The sequence below is a fragment of the Psammomys obesus genome, unplaced genomic scaffold, assembly GCF_907164565.1.
Source record: "Psammomys obesus unplaced genomic scaffold, mPsaObe1.curated_primary_1811, whole genome shotgun sequence".
NCBI classification, from domain to species: Eukaryota; Metazoa; Chordata; class Mammalia; order Rodentia; family Muridae; genus Psammomys; species Psammomys obesus.
In genome coordinates, this window is record NW_026596134.1 from 12,852,763 (window position 1) to 12,878,415 (window position 25,653).

At 42.5% G+C, this 25,653-nt stretch overlaps 1 protein-coding gene across 1 annotated transcript in view; it reads left to right on the forward strand.

Moving 5' to 3' along the window:
• The window catches only part of Kcnk10 (potassium two pore domain channel subfamily K member 10), a 144,443-nt gene that overhangs the window by 56,969 nt on the left and 61,821 nt on the right, over nucleotides 1-25,653 (forward strand). The window contains exon 3 of the mRNA XM_055593139.1: nucleotides 23,290-23,407. Within this exon, the coding sequence (XP_055449114.1) occupies nucleotides 23,290-23,407 (118 nt within the window). The remainder of the gene's footprint in view (nucleotides 1-23,289; nucleotides 23,408-25,653) is intronic.

A 25,653-nucleotide genomic window follows, 5' to 3' on the forward strand; every position in this document is an offset into this window, starting at 1 on the left:
TTTGGCAGGACACAACGGGCCTGTACACTACGTACGAGATCAAGAGAAACGCCTCCTCGCTAGGGGAAATACACTCCAGTGGCTCCTCCTGAGACTCAGTTTTCAGCCCCGCACTGTTTCATCCCTCCCTCATGGATCTGTAACCTTTCTCACCACAGTGTCTGGGGTTGGTCTGTTGATCTCTTGATTAACTGATGCTTCTTAGGCTTGATCCCACCATGCTTTAGTCAAAGAGTATTGAATTTAAGACGTGGGCAACTGCATGAGGGAGCTGGATTCCATGCTGTGGTCAAGGCTACGGACATTTTGGTCATGGTGACTGAAGGTAAGATGAGGGCTAGAGATGACAAAGCATTCCCTTTAGAATCAAATGTGGGGTAATTGCATGGTGCTTGGCCATTTGCTAAGGCTGTAGGAGTAGCCGTTTTCTCCTGCTAACACCCTACTCACTCACTGATTCACTCAGTGACTGCGGATGGTCCACTGTGTGCCAGACATGAGCATAAATCCTGGAGATGGAACAGTGAGTCAGAGACACAGGAAGGCTCTGTGCTTCTGGGGTTTGTAACTAAGATGACCTACTATACCCATTCTGTGCTTCTGGAGTAATTGTTAATTATAACTCACCTCTTTCAAAGTGTCCTGGCTATAAAGACCTTATATTTGTAGATAAAGGGATAGGCAAGACTTATGAATATTGCTATGTAAATATTTGTAAGTAAAAAGAGGATGAAAGAGGAAACTAAAGTCCTTTATCTCGCAAGTGCAGAGACTATAGACATCTGCTTCCCCTGGCCAAAAAAAAAAAATCCATTTTTAATTTTTAAAAATTATTTCTGTTGTATTTTATCTAAAGCCTTGAACATACTAGGCAAGCATTTTGCTACTAAGCTGAGTCCCTGGCTCCGGAAAATTCTTTGGTTGCTATGAGCTATAAGGCCTTCATTTCTGGCTAGGTTGTTAACAGTCCTTCTCTGAATGATCTTTCTGTCTTGTCCGTGTGCGAACAGAGTCCCTAGGATTCTGCAGCCGCCTGAGTCTCCACATGTTTCGGAATGGAAGCATTATAAGGAAAGCATGGTGTCTTAGTTAAGATTTCTGTTGGGGTGTAGAGACAGCATGGTGGCTGAAACTCTTATGAAAGAAAGCGTTTAACTGGGGTTGGCTCATAGTTCAGAAGTTTAGCCCATTATCATCATGGTGGGAAGCATGGTGCCATGCAGACAGATGTGGTGCTAGAGATGGAACTTAGGGCTTTACATCTGGATCGGCAGGCAGCAGAAAGAGAAAGTGACAATTGGCCTGGCTTGAGCATCTGGAGCTCAAGCCTTAAAGCCTACCCCCAGTGATGCACTTCCTCCAATAAAGGCCACAACTACTCCAGCTGGGCTACACCTCCTAATAGTACCATTCCCTATGAGCCTGTGGGGGCCATTTTCATCCAAACGACCGCAGATGGTTTCTGAGATATTTGTGCATCAGGCTGTGATTCTAGAGTCCCAAACCAGCTCACCTCTGCTCTTTCCCTGCCCTAGGCTGCTCTTCATCCAGTCAGCCCAGCCAGCGGTGACCTCTGACAGTGATGGTTGGGTCCTTGGTGCTCAGGGACACAGATCTGAGGGGTGACATAATTCTTCCTGGCTGGCCAGACTTGCAGTCAGAGGGGTTACTCTTTAGTCAGCAATTCAGTCATGCAGAATGATTGTTCAAAGTATGCAAGATCAGGCCTGCAGCCCCTGGCCTGCCTCTGCACACCTCCGCTTCATTATTTTTATTGCTTCTCCCCCACAGGGTTGTTGGTTCTGTCACTGTTTTGGGCAGAGGATCTCAAGCTTTTTAAGACAGGCATTAAAGAGTTAATGGAAATTGGCATGGCCTTGGAAAACGAATTAGCAAAGAAGGATTCAGCGTTTCAAAAACCAAAACCCCAAAACTCTTAAAAACGAAAACAACAACAACAAAAAACAACCAAAACCCAGAAATAGATACTAGTGAGTTCACATTTCTACACAAACATGCCTGTGTTGGCTTTTGTTTGAATTGTCGTTGTATGTATTGTGGAACAATGAATTTTTGATGGTGGTTTGTACAGGTAATCCTATTATTTGCAATTCGTGCTATTCATTTGGAATAACTAATATTTGACTAATATTTGACCTGAAGGAGGTACCATATTAGGCTTTAGCAATTTTTAAAAAGTATGGGGTGTGAGATGCAAACGCTGCCCTGTCCTCCGAGCGCCTTCAGTGGAGTAAACTTCACTGCTAGCTCACGTAATGTAGTGATTGCTGCTCTGCTGCTTTGGGAGTGTGCCTCATCTATTCTTTACAAGGAGGCAAGATTCTCTCAGGGGGGACAAGCAACCGAGGGATAGAGACGCAAATAACTTGCTCAAGGTTTGCTCAGAGGTAGAACTGGGAAGCAAACAAGACTCCAGAAACATTGCTTTTTTTTTTTTTTTTTAAAACCACAACACTCTATTCCTGAGTTGGGGAGATAGGCTTGGCTTGTATGGAGTCCAACTTCATTGGTTTGAGAGACTAGGATGCACTTGGGCTCTCAGTCATGAAAAACAGATCTTAAACTCGACCTACAGGACCCCTGAGATAGAGTCATGCACCCGTGAGCGGAGTGTAGACACTAACTTGTTGCTAGCTGTCTTCTTTAGGAATATGACTTTGTATCTGAACACTGGGACTAGGCTAGTGTGTTTTGTTTGAAAGCCAGAGAATAAGAGCTATCATTAAGAGTAGCTTTTCATTCTTTGTTGAGAAGATTTATTTTTCTCTTCTTAATGGAAATGGGAAGAAGAAGCAAAACAAACAAACAAACAAACAAAAAAACAAAACTTATGGGTTCAGGATGACCACTGAGCAAGTGAAGATTGTCTTTAGGCTCCTTTAAAATGGAGGAAGTCATGTCAGTTCTGAATTGTCTGCATCACCTTGCACAGAGAAAGAACAGATAAGGTTTAGGAAAGTGTTCAGAAGCTCAAAAGAAAGTTGTCTGTAGAAAACAGGAGAAGGCTAGTGTTTTTTTATCTTAAGGTTTACAGTTTAATTTTAAGATTTTTTAAATTTTTTATTTAACTTTTATTAATTACATTTTATTCATTTTGTATCCCCCCATAAGTCTCTCCCTCCTCCACTCCAGGTCCTACTCTCCCCCCCATTTCTGTAGGCATGCCCCTCCCCAAGTCCACTGATAGGGGAGGTCCTCCTCTCCTTCTTTCTGATCTTGGTCTATCAGTTGTCATCAGAAGTGGCTGCATTGTCAGGGTTCTAGGTTATCTTCACAGATAGTCCTTGGTTGGAGTATGAGTCTCTGAGAAGTTCCCTGTGTTCAAATTTTCTTGTTCTGTTGCTCTCCTTGTGGAGTTCCTGTCCTCTCCAGCTCTTACTATTTCCCACTTCTTACATAAAATTCCATTCATTCTGCTCGTCAGTTGGCATCAGGCTCAGCATCTGCTTTGACAGTCTGCAGGGCAGAGGCTTTCAGAGGTTCTCTGTGGCAGGTTCCAAGGTTGTTTCCTGTTTTCTTCTTCTGGCTTTCAGAGGCCCTCTGTAGCAGGTTCCTAGGTTGTTTCCTGTTTTCTTTTTCTTCTGATGTCCATCCTCTTTGCCTTTCAGGATGGGGATTGAACATTTTAGTTAGGGTCCTCTCTTTTGCTTAGTTTGTTTAGATGTACAGATTTTAGTGGGTTTATTCTATGTTGTATGTTTATATGAGTGAGTATATACCGTGTGTGTCTTTTTGCTTCTGGGACAACCCACTCAGGATGATCCTTTCCAGGTCCCACCATTTACCTGCAAATTTCATGACTTCCTTATTTTTCATTGCTGAGTAATACTCCATTGTATAGATGTACCACAGTTTCTGCATCCATTCTTCAGTTGAGGGGCAGCTGGGTTGTTTCCAGCTTCTGGCTATTACAAATAAAACTGCTACAAACATGGTTGAGCAAATGTCCTTTTTGTGTACTTGAGCCTCTTTTGGATATATACCTAGGAGTGGTATGGCTGGATCTTGAGGAAGCGTTATTCCTAGTTGTCTGAGAAAGCGCCAGATTGATTTCCAGAGTGGTTGTACCAGTTTACATTCCCACCAGCAGTGGAGAAGGGTTCCCCTTTCTCCACAACCTCTCCAGCATGTGTTGTCACTTGAGTTTTTGATCTTGACCATTCTGATGGGTGTAACGTGAAATCTCAGGGTTGTTTTGAGTTGCATTTCCCTAATGGCTAATGAGGTTGAGCATTTCTTTAAGTGCTTCTCTGCCATTCGATATTCCTCTACAGAGAATTCTCTCTTTAGCTCTGTTCCCCATTTTTTAAGTGGATTACTTGGTTTGCTGCTTTTCAGTTTCTTTAGTTCTTTATATATACTGGATATGAGTCCTCTGTCAGATAAAGGGTTGGTGATGATTCTTTCCCAATCTGTAGGCAGTTGCTTTGTTTTGATGACGGTGTCCTTTGCTTTACAGAAGCTTTTCAGTTTCATGAGGTCCCATTTATTGATTGTTGCTCTTAGAGCCTGTGCTGTTGGTGTTCTGTTCAGGAAGTTTTCTCCTGTACCAATGAGTTCTAGGGTATTCCCCACTTTTTTTTTCTAGCCGATTTAATGTGTCTGGTTTTATGGTGAGGTCTTTGATCCACTTGGACTTCAGTTTTGTTCAGGGGGATAAGTATGGATCTATTTTCATTTTTCTACATGTAGACATCCAGTTGGACCAGCACCATTTGTTGAAAATGCTATCTTTTTTTCCATTGTATGGTTTTGGCATCTTTGTCAAAAATCAGGTGTCCATAAGTGTGTGGGTTTATTTCTGGGTCTTCTGTTCGGTTCCATTGATCCACCATTCTGTTTCTATGCCAGTACCAAACAGTTTTTATAACTGTTGCTCTATAGTACAGCTTGAGATCAGGGATGGAGATACCTCCAGAAGATCTTTTATTGTAGAGGATTGTTTTAGCAAATCTGGGTTTCTTGTTATTCCATACGAAGTTGAGAATTTTTCTTTCCAGGTCTGTAAAGAATTGTGTTGCCAATTTGATGGGAATTGCATTAAATCTGTAGATTGCTTTTTGTAAGATGGCCATTTTTACTATGTTAATCCTGCCAAGCCATGAGCAGGGGAGATCTTTCTCCTGCTCATATCTTCTTCTAATTCTTTCTTCAGAGACTTGAAATTTTTTTCATACAAGTCTTTGACTTGCTTGGTTAGGGTTACACCAAGGTACTTTATGTCATTTGTGGCTATTGTGAATGGTGTTGTTTCTCAAATTTCTTTCTCAGCCCTTTTGTCTTTTGTATACAGGAGTGCTACTGATTTTTTTGAGTTAATTTTGTATCCAGCCACTTTGCTGAAGGTGTTTATCAGCTGTAGGAGTTCCCTGGTAGAGTTTTTGGGGTTACTCATATATACTATCATATCATCTGCAAATAGTGATAATTTGACTTCTTCCTTTCCCATCTGTATCCCCTTGATCTCCTTCAACTGTCTTATTGCTCTAGCAAGGACTTCTAGCACTATGTTGAAGAGATATGGAGAGAGTGGGCAGCCTTGTCTTGTCCCTGATTTCAGTGGGATTGCTTTAAGTTTCTCTCCTTTCAGTTTGATGTTGGCTATAGGCTTACTGTATATCACCTTTTACTATGTTTAGATATGTGCCTTGTATCCCTGATCTCTCCAATACTTTAAACATGAATGGATGTTGGATTTTGTCAAATGCTTTTTCAGCATCTAGGGAGATTATCATGTGGTTTTTTTCTTTCAGTTTGTTAATATGGTGGATCACATTGATGGATTTCCGTATATTGAACCACCCCTGCATACCTGGGATGAAGCCTACTTGGTCATAGTGGATAATATCTTTGATGTGTTCTTGGATTCGGTTTGCAAGTATTTTGTTAAGTATTTTTGCATCAATGTTCATAAGGGAGATTGGCCTGAAATTCTCTTTCTTTGTTGAGTCTTTGTGAGGTTTAGGTACCAAGGTGACTGTGGCTTCATAGAAGGAGTTTGGTAATGTTCCTTCTGTTTCTATTTAGTTTGAAGAGAGTTGGAGTTAGCTCTTTTTTGAAGGTCTGGTAGAATTGTGAGCTGAAGCCATCTGGTCCTGGGCTTTTTTTGGATGGGAGATTTTTGATGACTGCTTCTATTTCTTTGGGGGATATAGGATTATTTAATTGATTTACCTGGTCCTGATTCAGCTTTGGTGAGTCAAATCGATCAAGAAAATTGTCCATTTCATTTAGATTTTCAAATTTTGTGGCATATAGACTTTTGAAGTAAGTCCTAATGATTGTTTGGATTTCCTCAGTGTCTGTAGTTATGTCCCCTTTTTATTTCTGATTTTGTTGATTTGGGTGGTGTCTCTCTGCCTTTTAGTTAGCTTGGCTAAAGGTTTGTTGATCTCGTTGATTTTCTCAAAGAACCAGCTGTTGGTTTCATTGATTCTTTGAATTGTTTTATTTGTTTCTAATTTGATTGATTTCAGCCCTGAGTTTGATTATTTCCAGCCGTCTACTCCTTTTTGGTGTGTCTGCTTCTTCTTTTTCTAGAGTTTTTAAGTGGGCCATTAAGTTGCTTGAATGAGCTGTCTTGAATTTCTTCTTGAAGGCACTTAGTGCTATGAACTTTCCTCTTAGCACTGCTTTCATTGTGTCCCACAAGTTTGGGTATGTTGTGTCTTCATTTTCATTGAGTTCTAGGAAGACTTTAATTTCTTTCTTTATTTCTTTCCTGACCCAGCTGTCATTTAGTAACAAGTTGTTCAGTTTCCATGTGTGTGTAGGCTTTTTGCTATTTCTGTTGTTGTTGAGGTCCTGCTTCATTCCATGGTGATCAGACAAGATACAAGGGATTATTTCAATCTTCTTGTATCTGTTGAGGCTTGCTTTTTAGACCAACTATATGGTCTATTTTGGAGAAGGTTTCATGAGGTGCTGAGAAGAAGGTAAATTCTTTTGTGTTTGGGTGTAAAGTTCTGTAAATGTCTGTGAGGTCCATTTGATTCAAGACCTCTGTCAGAGATATTGTTTCTTTGTTTAATTTCTGTTTTGTTGACCTGTCCTTTGTTGAAAGTGGGGTGTTGAAGTCTCCCGCTATTAATGTGTGGGGATCTATATGTGGTTTAAATTTTATCAATGTTTCTTTTACAAATGTGGGTGCTCTTGTATTTGGGGCACAGATGTTCAGGATTGCGATGTCTTCCTGGTGGAATTTTCCCTTGATGAGTATGAAGTGTCCTTCACCATCTCTTTTTATTAATTTTGGTTGAAAGTCTATTTTATCAGATATTAATGGCTACTCCTGCTTGTTTCTTGGGTCCATTTGAAAGTCGTCTTCCAACCTTTTACCTTCAGGTAATGTCTATCTTTGTGCCTTAGGTGTGTTTCTTGCATGCAACAGATTGCTGGGTTTTGTTTATGTATCCATTCTGTTAATCTGTGTCTTTTTACTGGAGAGTTGAGTCCATTGATGTTGAGAGAGATTAATGACCAGTGGCTGTTAGATCCTTTGATTTTGATGTTGGCTGTGGTCATAAGGTTGTGTGCTTGGTTGCTTTTTGTTTTAGTGTAGTAAGGTTAATTATTTCCTGTGTTTTCTTGACAGAAGCTAATTTTCTTGGGTTGTATTTTCCCTTCCAGTGTCTTCTGTAATGCTGGATTTGTGTGTAGGTATTGTTGAAATTTTTTTTTGTCATTGAATATCTTGTTTTCTCCGTCTATGAGGACTGAGAGTTTTGCAGGGTATAGTAGCCTGGGCTGACATCTGTGTTCTCTTAGCGTCTGCATGATATCCATCCAGGCCCTTCTAGCTTTCATAGTCTTTATTGAAAAGTCAGGTGTGATTCTAATGGGTTTGCCATTATATGTTACTTGGCCTTTTTCCCTTGGAGCTTTTAGTATTTTTTCTTTGTTCTGTATACTTACTGTTTTGATTATTATGTGATGGGAGGATTTTCTTTTCTGGTCAAATTTGTTGGGTGTTCTGTAGGCCTCATGTATTCTTATTGGCCTCTCCTTTAACTTGGGGAAATTTTCTTCAATGATTTTGTTGAAAATATTTTCTGGGCCTTGGAGAAGGGAGTCCTCTTTTTCCTCTATACCTATTATTCTTAGGTTTTGTCTTTTCATATTGTCCTGGATTTCTTGGACGGTCTGTGTCAGGAATTTTTTGGATTTAACATTTTCTTTGACAGATACGTCGATTTCTTCCATTGTATCTTCTACACCTGAGATTCTTTCTTCCATCTCTTGTATTCTGTTGGTTATGCTTACCTCTGTAGTTCCTGTTTTCTTCTTTAGATTCTTCCTCTCCATTATTTCCTCCATTTGTGTTTTCTTTAATTTTTCCAGTTCTATCTTCAGGTCTTGAGTTGTTTTGTCTACTTCCTTCACCTGTCTGATTGTATTTTCCTGTTTTTCTTTTAGTTCCTTCAACTCTGTTTCTTTTATTTCTTTCAGTGATTTAATTATTTCTTCTCTGAAGGCTGCAAACTGTTTGGCTGCATCTTCCCGTATTTCTTCACGGATGGCCATAATCTGCTTGTCTTTAACTTCCTCCATTTCTTTACGGATAGCCATGATCTGTTTGGTTTTATCTTCCTCTAATTCTTTGCATATTTTATTTGTTTCCTCTATTATCCTCTTCATCAGCATAGATGTAAGGTCATCTTCTTGATTTTCTATTATGCTGCGTTGTCCAGGGCTGTTCGCCCCTGGATGGCTGGGTTCTGGAGATGCCATATTGCTCTGTCTTTTGTTGTTTGAGATTTTACACTGACCTCTACCCATTGGGCTGTTTTAGGTGTTGGCTGTTGGTTTCTGTGCTTCCTGGAGTCCTGAGGTAGGGAGAATCCCCTTGGCTGGAAGATGATTTTTCCTGAAGGAATCCTCTCTGCTTTTTTGGTTATGGTCACTGTATGGCAGTGTTTCTCAGGAATTGCCACTGCTCACCTCAGGTGTATAGACCTGAGTAGTAGCTGTGGTCTTTGTTAGGCAGGGGGAGCTCTCCTCTTACCCATAGAAGTTCTCAAGACAGCTGCCGCACTGCTGGGTTTCTCTTTATAAATTTAGTGAGCTGCTGCTGTTGTTACAGTTTTCCAGGTACAGTCCTCTTGAAGAACCTGCTGATTCCCTAGCTGTCGGGTTTTCTCCCAACAGGGAAACTCTGTCTGTTATCCTGGGGCACACAGTTCTGTCCGGGAGAGTGAAAGGAGCTCCCAGTAAGTCTCTGGGCCAGAGGCTGAGTGCTCTGCTCTGGGCCTGAAGAATGTGCACCTAGGTTGATTTGGCGCCTAGGGGCGCCGCTCTGGTCTGGAGGCTGGGTGCCTCACTCTGGACCAGAAGCTGTGTGTCCCTGTCTGGGATGGCGGCTGCAGGCACTGCTCTGGTCCAGACGCTGTGGGTGCAGCCCTCTTGAAGGACTAGGGATTCCCACAGTTTTGTCAGTCTAGCTAGGGATAACTGGTTGATCCTTGGCACAGTATCTGAGGGCTGCTGTAATGGCTCTCTGGCTTTTGTAGGTCTGAGGATGCAGCTGTGTGCCCCAGTGCCCTAGGGGAACTCAATAATGGTGGCTAAGCACAGCGTTCCTGCCTGCATTAGAGTCTAGAGTTTGCGTGAATCCAGGAAGTCTTTTGGTGCTGGGTTTCCTGAGCGTTAGACCTGATGATCCCCTCTGCTGGGGGTTTCCTCCTGCCAGAGACACCCAGTCTTTGCTTTGGGGACCGCCGTTCTGTCTGGGGTGGTGAGTAGAACCCACAGGCACAGATGCCCACCAGTGCCTCTGCCTTTCTGGCCTTTGGGACCTTGGGTGTCTGCCTAAACTGGGTAATTTTCCCGAGACTGTTTCGGGGTGGTGGTATCAGCTGAGTGCTCTGAGATCAGACCAGCCGTTTCCCTCCCTGTGGGTTTGCATCCAACAGTGAAACTCAGTATCTGGTGCCCTGGGGCCCACAGTTCTATCCAAGGTGGCAAATCAGGCAGGAAGGCAGGGCTCTGTGCAGGCCTCTGGGTCCCTGGTTCTGGCTCCGGGCTGGCTCCTGGGGCGCCCGTGGAACCCAAGTCTTTTCCAGGGGATGTCTGGTTGACCTTAGGTCGGTCCCAATCGTTTCCTGCTCCTTGGGGTTATCTCTTGACTGGAAAATCTAGTCTGTGATGTGTGGGCCCACAGTTCAGTCTGAGACAGTGACCAGATCATGCTGGCGTGTGGCTCTGGGCTGGGGCTGGCGACCAGGCACCTGGTGGAACTGGGATGTCTTCTGAGGTTTAGTAGGGTGAGTTAAAGCTGATTGAATCCCCCACTGTGGGGTATCCTCTCACCTGGGAAACACAGTCACTTGTGTTTTTTGGCCGTGAGTTCTGGTTGCTGGTTATTGTGCTGATCCTGCTGTGCTGCTGCTCAGAATGAGAGTTATGAGTCTTCCTAGCGCCGCCATCTTGCCCCCCGAGAAGGCTAGTGTTAAAGGCTGTAGGCTGTCTTCACCCTGCCACTTACCAATTCGTGGCTTCCAAGTAACCCTGAACAGATTGCTTTTTATTTTTTGTCTCATTTGAGACTATCCTCCTATCATCCAGGGTTTTTTTTTAATCTTTTTAAAATTATTATTATTAATTACACTTTATTCATTTTGTATCCCCCCATAAGCCCCCCTTCTCCCCTCCCGATCCCACCCTTCCTCCTCTTTCTGCATGCATGCTTCTCCCCAAGTCCACTGATGGGGAGGTTCTCCTCTCCTTTCTTCTGATCTTAGTCTATCAGATCACATCAGAAGTGGCTGCATTGTCTTCTTCTGTGGCCTGGTAAGGCTGTTCCCCCCTCAGGGGGAGGTGATCAAAGAGCAGGCCAATCAGATTGTGTCAGAGGCAGTTCCTCTTCCCATTACTATGTAACCGACTTGGACACTGAACTGCCATGGGCTACATCTGTGCAGGGGTTCTAGGTTATCTCCATGAATAGTCCTTGGTTGGAGTATGAGTCTCTGGGAAGTTCCCTGTCGTCAAATTTTCTCGTTCTATTGCTCTCCTTGTGGAGTTCCTGTCCTCTCCAGATCTTGCTATTTGCCACTTCTTATATAAAATTCCATTCACTCTGCCCAACAGTTGGCCATCAGGCTCAGCATCTGCTTTGATAGTCTGCATGGCAGAGGCTTTCAGAGGCCCTCTGTGGCATGTTCCTAGGTTGTTTCCTGTTTTCTTCTTCTTCCAGGTTTTTGTGAGAACCAAAGAGTCTATCATATTGCAAATGCTGGCTGCTATCATTAATTTTAAGGGTATTCTAGAACTATTTTCCAGAGTGTCTCTGATTGTCCCAACTTCCTTGTTTCTACCTTAATCAAATTGTTTATCATAGACATGCTGATTGTATGTATGGACTCATTCTCTCCTGGATTTAGGGCATAAAATATGAACTCAGGGTTAAAGTTGAACACCAAAGAACAATAAGGGGTCAAGCAAATAGAGTTAAGTACAAGGAAACCACAAGAGCCCCTCTTAGCAATATTTTTAATTGTCTATTAAGTTCAGGCTCTCTCTAATACTGTCTGTAAGCTCACACTGCAATGAAGTGGATTGGCTGCTTTTATAGACTAGCAAGTGATCTTATTATTTCTTTATTCTTATTGCTATCATAATTACATTTATTTCTTTAGTGAGTTTTGGTGGAGGGGGCATGCATGTCATAGAGCCTATATGGAGGTCAGAGGCCAACTTTTAGGAGCCTCAGGTAGTCAGATCTAGCAACATGTGCCTTAATCTGCTGAGCCATCTTGTCAGCCCTACTATCTGTCTCTCTGTTTATCTGTGTATCTATCTATGTATCTATCAATGTATCTCTCTCTCTCTCTCTCTCCATCTATCTATCTATCTATCTATCTATCTATCTATCTATCTATCTATCTATCTATCTATCTATCTCAGCAATTGGATAGACTCATGTTCAATAGAAGTAGTCTAAAAGTAAAGAATCCATGAAACATCCATCAGTTATTCTACTCAGGACCAGGGTGATTTTCAACATTGCTTGGCAAATTTGTTATTCAGTTTGTAGAGGCTGAGCCCAGACTGAGATGAAAGGCTAGTGTTTAGCCAGTCTGAGAGTTTATCGATCATATCAATGTCAACACATATATTCCTGTTTCCTTAGTGTTCTTATTGCATTCATTGCGGTTTATTTTATTCTTCTACATAATCATGTGGGGGAGAAATTTTATTATATCATGAGGCACAATTTAGATAGAAGTTAAATAAGCTCCCCATACTGTATTTGGTCCACCATGACAATATTGAGCTAAGTTAGTCTTATAGTGAGGTGATAATGAGTTGAGGTTTAGAACCTGTTCTCTTCCCTTGATCAAAGGACTTGGGATCATGAGAAAGTCTAGGCTTCCTAAGACCAGGGACTAGGGATGTGCATGCTGGCTCATTCTGAGTTTCTCTAATCCTATAAATAGACCTTCTGATCATCTTTCCCTTTTGAAGGTGGCTTTCAATTTAGATTTATGGTCAGGATATGAAGTTCTGATGAGAGCCCACTGCCTGCCTCTCCTGGGATCTGAGGAAAGGCTAATATTTGCACATAACTGAATGTTCAAAGCAGCAGGAAAGAAACACCAGTGATACTCACCTGAGCTCTGCAGGTGCTTCTCCCTTTGTCTTTCTGCGAGTATCTCTTTGCAGAGGGGACTTGGGGGGTTTTGAGGGCTTTGACATGGTGCAGTTAGAGAGGCCTCTGGATTATGGTAAATCCTCCCACAGCAGCACAGGCCTAATGTCATAAAGACCCTCTGCCTGGATGGAAGAAGACCATAGCTTCCTTTCTGTTTTCCCAGTCATCTCACAGCAGTTGAGATGTCTCAGCCTGGATATCTATGACTGGTGTGGTGAACTGAATATCTGAGATGGTGGGAAAAAAGTACCTTAAAACTCAGAATGGACATATCTGTCTTTACAGAGTTTGGCTCCATGATATTCCTGCTGATGATCCTAATAGCATCACTGGCTAGATTTTCCATCCACCAGATGTGAGCTGTGGTCCAGGTACCTCACTATCCTCACTCCCACATGTCCCATGGGGGCAGTAGTGATGGCTGTCATATATAGTCAATGTGAGAGCAATCATAGGAGCTCAAAAGGGATTCCTATTGCTATTATTTTTATTGTTGCAGAATGAGACTTTAATACCTGAGCTTTTGCACGCATTGCTAAAAGTCTTGATAACAGCAAGGGAGATAGAATTTCCATTTTATAGATCAGAAAACATGTTCAAGAAGCTGGGCAACTTTGCACAGTCCTAGTGTGGCTTTATTTATGTTTGTATTTGCAGGAATAATATGCACAATGCTCTCTACCTGTCTATACCGAGGCAAAGAAGACCTCTGACCTTGGCAGCCTGCCTAGTTGAGCATGGTTCCAGACTTCCTACCCTCCCACTGTCTGATATTCTGAAGCAGCTAAATTCCCCTCCACCAGCCCTGGGCACACTCCCTGCTGAGTCAATGAATTATTTATATGTTAAGTACTTTTGAAGCAGAGGAAAGGAGGAAAGACTGTTGCAAACAAATTAATATCATCTTCCTGCTTCTCACCTGAGGCTCCTCTTCTACCATAAAGGAACAAGACCATGTCTGTTGGGATTTTGAAGCACTGAGGGTATTTGGGGTGTAAGGTGTAATGCACTTGGCTTGCTAAGCCTTTCTCTTGGGGCTCATGGCTTTCCTTCCCTACATTCATAGCTGAACACATGCTCACTTTGAGTGTGCATATGGAGCCTCTTCCGACACTCACACGCCATGCCACCTCAACCCCTGACTAAATATCCAATGCATCAGTTCCTTTGTTGATAGTGCTCTGTAGGGATGAAGAACTTGGGGGCCCAGAGATGTGGGCGTACCCTCAGATACGGTCCTTTCTTTTTGTCCTGTGGTATAAGCTATTAGCAAAATGTCTGTGCCTGGGTTATAATTGAGCTGTGGTTCCAGCTTACATTTTTAACAGATCTAGGCTTCATTCTGGAAATGCCTTGGTTTAGATGGTAAATCCAATGGATACCCTAACTCTCTGCATCCATGTGTGTGGCACAAATCCGCTGATTTCTTCAGCTAATCTGAGACAAGTGGGATTGGCTCTTCGGTTGTTTGTCTTCATGGTGCCTCATAAAGAGAGAGAGAGAAACAGATGATCTCACCAAGTACACAGATCATAGGAGAAAAGCCCCAGACATTTATTGGTCCCCTGTGGGCCATCATTTATCCTTGTGCAGCACTAACACTCATGATGGCATCTTGTGCTGTATTGAAGTGTGATTTACACGGCCTAGCATCCTAACAGGAGCCTGGCTGGGCGTCCTGCAGGGAAAAGTCACCTCTCCCTCCCCTGTTCTTGGACCCCTTACAGCAGGCTTATTCTTTGGGGCTGGAGCCTCTCTCTTGTACGTTCAGGTTGCTCTTGATGCGCAGAGGTGGAGGGAGATAGAGAGTATACATTTTTTTAGATGCCGCCCTCCTCCAAGTCAGTTGCCCTCTTGTTTTTGTCTCCCTCCCCCTTTTTAAATATTTTTTTTTACAAAAAAGATTGTTTGGCCTGACCACACATGTATCTGTAGGGTGGTGGCTGCCATTTTTATGATTATCTTATATACTAAGAAGTAGAAATGTTTTCCTTTCCCACCTCTGGGAAGCTTGTGTGCTGTGTCTATTACCTTAGCTTATTCATTCATTTAAGCACTTGCTCTACCATTCCCTCTCAAGCCATTTTCCAGGCAGCCAGCTTGGTGCTAGAAATTCTAACTCAGGGGTCAAACAGGAAATTCCATGAGGGTGGGATTAGAACTTAACTTAATGTCTTCTTATATGTAGTATGTATGTATCTATCTATCTATCTATCTGTCTATGTACCTATGAATGTCTCTATGAATCATCTATCAATAGTATATATCATCTACCCTTTACCTATTATATGTCTGTCTTTCATCTATCAATACTTCATTTACTAATCATCTACTATCTATCACTTGTCATCTGTCTGCCCATAAGACCTTTGTGACCTTGATAGTGGTGACTTTGTCGGTGAACAGATGTTGCTCACTGAGTCTAAGACTGTCACCCAAACTGCTGTTAGTGGCAGTTGAATTTTCACCACGTAACAACTTTAATTTTTTTTGAGATACTGGAGATTGAACCTAGCTAGAGTGGTGAACAGCTAGGCACGTGCTATCTCCCCAGATTCCATCTTTTAAACTCTACTGTACAGAGTTCACTTGTGTCCTTACCTGCACTCTCAAATGTTCATGACTTTCTGCCTGCTTGAGAGAATCTCATGAAGCCCTGCTTGTCCTAGAACTCCACGTGTATTCTTAAACTCCTGATCTTCCTGCCTCAGGTTACCAAATTCTGGAATTAAAAGTACATAACCCCCATGCCCAGCTTTAGGTTGACTTTCGTAGCATGAATACAAAAATAATAAGAGCATTAAAAACTAAGTTTTAATGCTTTATTTGAGCTCAAGCCATTAAAACCATTGGAAAATACTTTAAAAATTAACAAAGTTAATTTTAAATAAAATTAATTTAAAACACAAATTAATAGACTTACTTAGAGTTACTGCTATTTAATTAAAACACTGTTCCTATTGTATATAATTTTAAAAAGCTAGATAAATTTTAAGTAGTTTCAGAGGCTCTCTGTGGTAGGCACCTGTCCTGTTCCTTGTTTTCTCCCTCATCCGATGTCCATCCGTTTTTCTGAATGAGGATTGGGCATCTTACTCAGGGTCCTCCTTCTTGCTTAGCTTCTTTAGATGTACAGATTTTAATATGTTTATGCTATATTAGATGTCTAATATCCACTTGTAAGTGAGTATATACCATGTGTTTTTTTCTGCTTCTGGGATATCTCACTCAGGATAATCTTTTCTAGTTCCCATCATTTGCCTGCAAATTTCATGATTTCCTTGTTTTTAATTGCTGAGTATAAATGTACAACAATTTCTGTATCCATTAGTCAGTTGAGGGACATTTGGGTTGTTTCCAGATTCTGGCTATTATGAATAAAGCTGCTAAACACATGGTTGAGCAAATGTCCTTGTTGTATAGTTGAGCATATTTTGGATATATGCCTAGGAATGGTATAACTGGATCTTGAGATAGCACTATTCTTAATTGTCTGAGAAAGAGCCAGATTGCTTTCCAAAGTGATTGTACAAGTTTACATTCCCACCAGCAATGGAAGAGGGTTCTCCTTTCTCCACAACCTCTCCAGCATGTGTTGTCACTTGAGTTTTTGATCTTAGTCGTTCTGATGGGTGGAAGGTGAAATCTCAGGGTCGTTTTGACTTGCATCACCCTGATGACTAAGGATGCTGAGCATTTCTTTAAGTGTTTCTTTGCCATTCGATATTCATCTATTGAAAATTCTCTGTTTAGCTCTGTACCCCATTTAAAAAATATTTTATTTTATTAATTACACTTTATTCATTTTGTATCCCCCCCATAAGCCCCTTCTTCTTCCCCTCCTGGCCCTACCCTCCCTCCCCCTTCTTCACGCATGCCCCTCCCCAAGTCCACTGATAGGGGAGGTCCTCCTCTCCTTCCTTAGGATCTTAGTCTATCAGATCACATCAGGAGTGGCTGCATTGTCATCTTCTGTGGCCTGGTAAGGCTGCACTCCCCTCAGGGGGAGGTGATCAAAGAGCAGGCCAATCAGATTATGTCAGAGGCAGTCCCTCTTCCTGTTACTATGTAAGCCACTTGGACACTAAACTGCCATGGACTACATCTGTACAGGGCTTCTAGGTTATCTCCATGCATGGTACTTGGTTGAAGTATGAATCTCTGGGAAGACCCCAGTGTTCAAATTTTCTAGTTCTGTTGCTCTCCTTGTGGGGTTCCTGTCCTCTCCAGAGCTTACTATTTCCCACTTTAAAAGCTGTACCCCATTTTTAAATTGGATTACTTGATTTGTTGCTGTGTAACTTCTTGAGTTCTTTATATATTCTGGATATTAGTCCTCTGTCAGATATAGGGTTCGTGAAGATCCTTTCCCAGTCTGTAGGCTGTTGTTTTGTTCTCACAACAATATCCTTTGCTTTACAAGAAGCTTTTCAGTTTCATGAGGTTTTATTTATTGATTGTTGTTGATCTTAGAGCCTGTGCTGTTGGTGTTCTGTTCAGGAAGTTGTCACCTGTGCCAATGAGTTCAAGGCTCTTCACCACTTTTTCTTCTAACAGGTTTACTCTGGTTTTATGTTGAGGTCTTTGATCCACTAGGACTTTAGTTTTGTGCAGGATGATAAATATGGATCTATTTGCATATTTCTACATGTAGACATCCAGTTAGACCAGCACCATTTGTTGAAGATGCTGTCTTTTTTCCATTGTATGGTTTTAGCATCTTTGTCAAAAATCAGGTGTTCATAAAGTGTGTGCGTTTATTTCTTTGTCTTCTATTTGATTCCATTGATCCACCAGTCTGTTTTTATGCCAGTACCATGCTGTTTTTATTACTGTTGCTCTATAGTACAGCTTGAGATCAGGGATGGAGATACCTCCAGAAAATCTTATTGTTGAGGATTGTTTTAGCAATTCTGGATTTCTTGTTATTCCATATGAAATTGAGAATTTTAATTTCAAGATCTGTAATTTCAAGAATTGTGTTGGTAATTTGATGGTAATTGCATTGAATCTGTAGATTGCTTTTGGTAAGATGACCATTTTTACTATGTTAATCCTGCCAAACCATGAGCATGGGAGATCTTTCCATCTTCTGATATCTTTTTCTATTTCTTTCTTCAAAGACTTAAAGTTTTAGAGTTACAACAAGGTACTTTATGTCCTTTGTGGCTATTGTGAAGGGTGTTGTTTCCCTAATGGGTGTTGTTCTCAGCCCATATGTCTTTTGTATACAGGAGGGCCACTGATTTTTTTTTTGAGTTAATTTGTATCCAGCCACTTTGCTGAAGGTGTTTATCAGCTGTAGGAGTTCCCTGGTAGAATTTTTGGGGTCACTCATTTATACTATCACATCATCTGCAAATAGTAATACTTTGACTTCTTCCTTTCCAAATTGAATCCCCCTGATCTCCTTTAATTGTCTTATTCCTCTAGCAAGGACTTTAAGAACTATGTTGAAGAGATATGGAGAAAGTGGGCAGCCTTGCCTTGTCCCTAAATTCAGTGGGATTGCTTTAAGTTTCTCTCTGTTTAGTTTGATGTTGGCTATAGGTTTTCTTTAAGTGTTTCTCTGCCATTCAATCTTCCTCTATTGAGAGTTCTCTGTTTTGCTCTGTACTCAGCAGGGGTCCCAAGCAGATGCTGAGACTCATAGCCAAATGTTGGGCAGAGTGGAAGAAATCTTATGAAAGAAGGGAGAGATAGAAAGACCTGGAGGGGACAGGAGCTTCACAAAGAGAGCAACAGAACCAAAAAATCTGGGCACAGGGGTCTTCTCTGAGACTAGTATTCCAACCAAGGACCATGCATGGAGATAAGCTAGAATCCCTGCACAGATGTAGCCTATGACAGCTCAGTGGCCAAGTGGGTACCCTAGTAAGGGGAACAGGGGCTGTCTCTGGCATGAACTCAGTGGCTGGCTCTTTGATCACCTCCCCCTAAGGGGGGAAGAAGCCTTACCAGGTCACAGAGGAAGACAATGCAGACAGTCCTGATGAGACCTGATAGACTAGGATCATAGGGAAGGGGAGGAGGACCTCCCCTATCAGTGAATTTGGAGAAGGGCATAGGAGGAGATGAAGGAGGGAGGGTGGGATTGGGAGAGGTTAGGAATGGGGCTACAGCTGGGATACAAAGTGAATAAATTGTAATAAATAAGAAAATTAAAAAAATGTAAGTATTTTCACTATAAGTAAGTGATAATTGTTTGGGGGTATAAATATGTTTACTATATTGAAACATTATACAATGTATAACATATACTAAAGCATCACATGGTACCTCAGATATACAGTACATTTTTTAATCAGTTACAACTTTAAGAACTGATCCTCAAATTCAAGTGTTAACAGGTATATCTTCCATCTTCTTCATTTGGTTTGTATGTGTGTGTGTTCTGCGTTGTAAGTGGAGATCAGAAGACAACCTAGGATTTTGTCTTCAGAAACTTCACTTACCTGCTTTGAGACAGAGTCTTTCATTGGTATGTTAAGTTAGACGGGCAGCCGTGAGAGCCTTGGACCTCTTGTTTCTTTCTCTTCACAGCTGGGATTACAAACATGATCCTTTATGCCTGGCATGGTTTTCTTTTTTTATGTAGAATAATTGATCTATCACGATTCCCAACAACCAAATGAAACCTGGCTTATCTACATGTATCAGTGTTCAAGTAAATAGTCTAGTTAGAAATGACCCCTGTGAGGTCCCTCCTGACAGCATTCTCGGACAATGGCTGTGCTTCATCCTCACATGGATATGAAGATGGAAGGAGGAGAAGTGGAGCATGTTCTGGGTATTGCGTGTAGAGAACTGAGCAAAAGTATCCACTTTGGGCTGGACAGGATCTGAGTCAAGGATTCTCTGCTTTCTGGCTTTGTGGTATCAGAGGCGGCATTCAGCTTTCCCATGTGAGCTGCAGTATCATTGAAGTGGGAATGACACCCCCTTCTTAGTTTCTGGGGAAAGGGTACACTGAAGGTACTTCTGACGTACCTGGCTCAGTGCAGGTGCTCGATGAGTATTGCTTTCCTTCCCTTTCAGTTGATAAACACTCTCTTTGAGGGCTACAGGCAAAACCATTAAATATTTATTAGTTGCATTATTCAAGAAAACTGAGTCTGGAAAAGGCACCTTACTTCAGATCTTTTGACATAACAATAATCATTCCCATTTGTCTTTCTTGCAAATCTATATTCTATGCCTGGTGCTGGGTTTATTTATGATGTTTGTGTGAGATTCTCAGTTTAGGTTCTTGACTGAACCTAAACTCTCTTTCAGGTTTTATGGAAGGTATACATTATTAATTTTTGGTGGTGTGATTTGAGGCCTACGTGACTGAGGCCTTGAACTGTACTAGTGTAATGGGATCCATCAGAGGTGGATAGACAATGAAGACATAAGCCTTGGTTAAGACTTTTGGGACATGATTGGGTGGCTTTCACACAGCATAATGAAAATGAGGTTTTAACACTGGAAAGCATTCCCCACCTGTCCCTTCCCCTCCAAAAAAGCAGAGCAGAGGCCTTGAGGTGGCTGAGTTGGCAAAGTGCCTGCTATGCAAATATGAGGACCACAGCATCTGAATAAAACCCAGGTGTGAGGGCATGCCATGTTGGTGCTGGGGAAGGGGACACAGGAGGATCTCAGAGCTTGCTGGCCAGACAGTCTAGACAGCTGGTGAGCTCCAGGTTCACTGAGGGATCTCATCTCCAAAGAATAAGTTAGTGAGTGACAGAGGAAGACAGCTCTGTGCTCATGTCTGGTGACCTTTGGCCTCCGCACATACATGCACACGCGTGCACACGTAACCACATGTACATGTACAAGCTCACAGGTAGCTCTGGGTTAATAAGTAATTCTGTCATTCAATGCTGATTCAAACCGTTGGCAAAAATATCTGTGTACATCCCATGCAGCTGATGTTAAATTCCGGGGTGCTAGAGTTTATGTTAGAAGCCATAGCTAGCTCCATCATAACACTTCATATTCCTGGAGGCAAGGAAGATTTAGACCGAAGACTTAGACAGGGAATGTTGTTACCCTGTCACCTCGTCCATCTTATTTGCATGCAAAATCTATTCCACAACTTGTTTTTGTATCACCTCTGAAATAGAAGAGATATTTTTGCATATTTAAGCAGTTATTACATAAAAGAACAGAAAAAACGGGCAACAGAAAACTCTATGTAACCTGCCAAGGCTAAATAAAATATTCACTGTGTGGATGTTTATAGAACAGATCACTTATCCCTGTCCTAGAAGGCTTGAGTGATCTCATTGGTATCCACATTGAAGAGAATAAGGACTTTCCAGTTGTCCTCTGATTTGTGACAGCCGCTAGGCACCTGTTTGAACCAAGCTTAAAGAGGGATGTTGAGGACAAATAGCAACATGCTTCATTATTTGCGCCTTGCTCTCTCTCCGTTGGGTCATTCTGACTTCGCCCAGGATATGGAGTCTCAGTCTTCCGAGTAGTTCATGCCTCTGTCACTTACTCCGTGAAGCTGCTTGTGCCTGAGATGAACGATAGCTGCTTCTTCTGCACCCTACCTGAAGCAGGATGGCAGGACCCTCTCAGGAAGGGTCTCTGAGAGGATTTGTCTTCCTCTGTTCATGCTGAAGCTGCAGACACATTTCAGGGTTATTTGGAGTTGGTACGCAAGGACAAGCTGGAGAAGGGCACAGCTGTGGAACCACAATGTATAGGCTTTGGGGGAGAGAAGGGAGAGAATTAGACCCCGAATGATGGGCATAGTTTGTGGGAGTAAGGGAACACCCCATAGAGTGGAGGTATTCCAGTTGCTGAGAGATGGGACTGGGTCATCAATGGGGACAGTGTAGTGGCCATATTGAGTTAGAATGTAGGTCTCCAGTGGTCACCGAGGAGTCATTCAGGCTGATAAAAAAAGCGATCAGGTCCGGTGAAATGGTTTGTTGGGTAACAGGGGGCAACTATTAATCCTGATGATCCGAGTTCCCTCACCAGACCTACATGCCAGAAGAGAGAGAACTGAGTCTTTCACGCCCCCTGACCTCCACACATGCACTGTGGTGCCTGTGCACCCCTACCCCCAGGTAAAATTTCAACCATGTAGCAAAAAACAAAACAAAACAAAAACCCCAAAAAAGTCACTGTGTGTGAGGGTGAGTGTGCGCAATGATGGTTAACGAAACTGATGCTACAGCCATGTCTGCGTAACAGTTCAGTCAAAAATGGGCTACATGTATGATGGTGGCGCCAGGAAACTTACTGATATCAGAGTGATTTTTGTTTGTGTTGGTCCGCTTTATGGTGTTTAAACATCGAATGACCACGTCCCTGTATCACATGGCTGTCGCTGGTAAACCTAACCCTAACAAAGACAGACATGGGCTAAGAACATTAAAGGAGCCGACCCCCCTCATTAAATCCTTACAGCTGTGCAAAAAAGTTCTCACCCTCAATTTTCAAGAGGGTTAATTAGGCATAGAGAGGCTGATATAGTATGCCTAAGATTCCGATATTAATAACTGGCAGAACCAAGCTGGTCTGACCGGGTGCCCGAGTTTAAACTTCTGTGTTCCTGGAATAGACTCAGCAGAAAATATTTTAACTGGATGGAAAGGTGATGAATGAAAAAGAAATCCATATCCCGCCTTTCCAGAAACGACCACTTTGGGAGAACATTCTGCTAAGCATCTATCTGTACACATAGCAATGCATATGCATTTTGTAATATTGAGGCCACCTATGTCCTTAAGTTTTTATATAAATGGCTGTATACTCTTAAACCCTCGATTTTCTCCCACTTAAAAAAATCATCTTCTGTGAATCTTGGCATCTGCCTCATTCCTTTGTTGGATGGACCCTTTTAGAGGACCCTCTATAGTAGGCTTCCATCCTATTCCACTTCTCCTGGTGTCTATCCTGCTTGCCATTCTGAATGAGGTTTAAGCATCCTCCCTAGGGTCCTCCTTGTTGTTTAGCTTCTTAGGCTGTAGATTTGGGCAGAGCACAGGGAGTCTTATGGAAGAAGGGGGCATAGAAGGACATGGAGAGGACGAGAGACCCATAAGAAGACCAACAAAGCTGAACAACCTGAGCCCACGGGGTCCTGCACCAACCAAGGACTATGCATGGAGAGGACCTAGACCCCCTGCTCAGATTAGCTGATTGGCAGCTCAGTCTCCATGTGGGTTCCTGAGTAAGGGGAGTAGGGGCTGCCTCTGTCGTGAACTTGAGTGCCTGCTCCTTGATCACCTCCTCCTGGAGATGTGGCCTTGCCAGGCCACAGAGGAAGAGGATCCAGGCAGTCCTGATGAGACTTGATAAGCTATGGGCAGATGGCAATAGTGGAGGAACCTCCCCCCCCTTTCAGTGGACTAGGGGAAAGGAATAGGGGGGAAGAGGGAGGGAGAGTGGAACTGGGGGGGCTTTAATCGTGATAAATTATGAATAAATTGTGAAAAAAAGAAAAAATCATCTTTTGGTTTTTATGGGTGTGTGGCATGCCGCTGGATGCATGGCATACCTTCTTCTGCTGCACTAGACCCTTGCAGGTCCTTGAGCAGTATAGAAATGTATTGGAAGCTTAAACATATCCTTCTAACCCATTCTTGTGCCTTCCCCTCTCCTTGCAGCATGCGCTCGACGCTGACAATGCAGGAGTCAGCCCAGTAGGAAATTCTTCTCACAGCAGCAGTCACTGGGACCTGGGAAGTGCCTTCTTCTTTGCCGGAACTGTCATCACGACCATAGGTACCCACTCCTTTATTAATATCTCTTCCTCTGCAGGCCCTCCTGAGAAATGCTTAGACAGAACTTGTCTCCCTAAGATGTGGGACCAGCGTCTTCCCACTTGTCAAGTGAATGCAGCTGTTGTGGCTGCTCTCAGTAGAAAGCAAAGCTATGTGAAGGTTTCGGAATGAACAGCTGGAGGGCATCTCAACTGAAGGAGCCTAATGTCGAGGCAAGAGTAGAGTGCATGGGTTGGTCAGTTGAGCCTGGATTGTTCCGATGCACTCAGATTCCATTTTAAGGACTGCAATTCTTGGTAGAGTTATTTATAGTGGTATGAAGATGTTCTACAAAGGTGTGTGTGTGGGGATGCCCCTCTTCAGCTTCTTTCTTTCTTTCTTTCTTTCTTTCTTTCTTTCTTTCTTTCTTTCTTTCTTTCTTTCTTTCTTTCTTTCTTTCTTTCTTTCTTTCTTTCAACTATTCCAGAGAAAATAAATAGCTTTTATCTCCTTTGTCTGACGTTTTCAATATTCACTTCTGTGGCTTTAAATATTAAACTTGCACAGCCACTTCTAGAATTTTCAGTCTTAGGGACTATTTCTCAACTTTCTCACTGCAAATGGAAGCACTGCTCTCTTCCTTCCTTCCTTCCTTCCTTCCTTCCTTCCTTCCTTCCTTCCTTCCTTCCTTCCTTCCCTCCTTCCCATTGCATTTGCAGAGGGCTCCTCTTCAGGTATCATTCTCTTCTTAGGATAGTTTAATTACATAAAACCTGAGTGTGTGCTGGAAGCTGACTCTTGCACATACTCTCTGTGGCTGATGCTCGGATGAACCATCATTGCTGCTTTCCTGCGACAGTGTATGCCTTATTTCATGTATTTAATTTTTATGTTATATATGTTATCCTCGGGTGTTGTGAGTTTCTGTCTTTGGTGTTACTTTATACTTATAATAGTATTAATAGCTTGAATGTTCTAGTTATTAGCCAGTATGCATAGATCTTGATTATGAATGATGAGATCTCCTTTCCTCGTCTTTCTCGGCCACATGAGCTTTGAATAATAACCATGGGTTCTTAGCTAGCTAGTCTGCAAGCACTTGTCCAGTATCTCAATTTCCTTTTGCATTACGTTCCAAGCATCAACCATTATACACAAGAGACAAGAATGCATGATTTATATTCTGTTCGCTCACCCTCATCTTCATACTTGCTCAGTGTTAAAGCCATTGGTGCATCTTGTCTTTTCCTATTAGTGTCCTTTATCATCACTTGTTTGGCTGGAAATCACCTTCAGAAGTTAAGCGTGGCTCCTGGAAATTCTGAGGGTGGTGGTGCTCATCTGTGCCTCTGAACTCTGAAGATGGAGGTGGGAGGAGGCTGGGAGATGGCTTTAGCCTTCCAGAGAGGAACTTTATTTTTGACTTTTTTATTGATTTATTATTTATGACAATTTATTCACTTTGTATCCCAGCTGTAGCCCCCCCATCTCCTCCCAGTCCCACCCTCCCTCCCTATTCTCCCCCATGCCCCTCCCCTATTCCACTGATAGTGGAGGTCCTCCTCCCCTTCCGTCTGGCTCCAACTTATCAGGTCTCATTAGGACTGGCTACATCATCTTCCTCTGTGGCCTGGTAAGGCTGCACCCCGCCCCCGCCCCAGGAGGAGGTGATCAAAGAGCTGGCCACTGAGTCCAGTTAGAGGCAGCCCCTGTTCTCCTTACTAGGGAGTCCACATGGAGACTGAGCTGCCTATGGTCTACATCTGAGCAGGGGGTCTAGGTCCTCTCCATGTATGGTCCTTGGTTGGCACATTGGTCTCTTCAGGTGGCCCTGGATCCGGATATTTGGCTCTGTTGATCTTGTAGATCTCCTATGTCCTCCAGTTCTTACTGTCTATTCTGATTATCTGTGAGGCCCAGCTGTTCCTTTTGAGAAGCTCTTAACTTTGGTTTATAGTATGGACAGTGAACTTCTTATGGGAGCATGTTTTAGAGGCTAAGGGTTGTTTTAGAGGTACACTTTTTTTTTTAATTTAGAATCTAATCAAACAGCCTATGATCTTCTAGACTAGTGAAATCAAGAAAGTTATGTGACATAAACATTTGGAATGAAAGAGAATTACCATTCTTACTGAGATTTGTATCAGTTGAGATCTTCAGGGAAGCAGCAAGATTATATGTGCATAGACAGGGAGGAGGGGAATTGGCTTCTGTAATCATGAGCCCAGGAAGTCCCTTGGCAGGTTCCTTGTAATGGAAGCTCAGGGA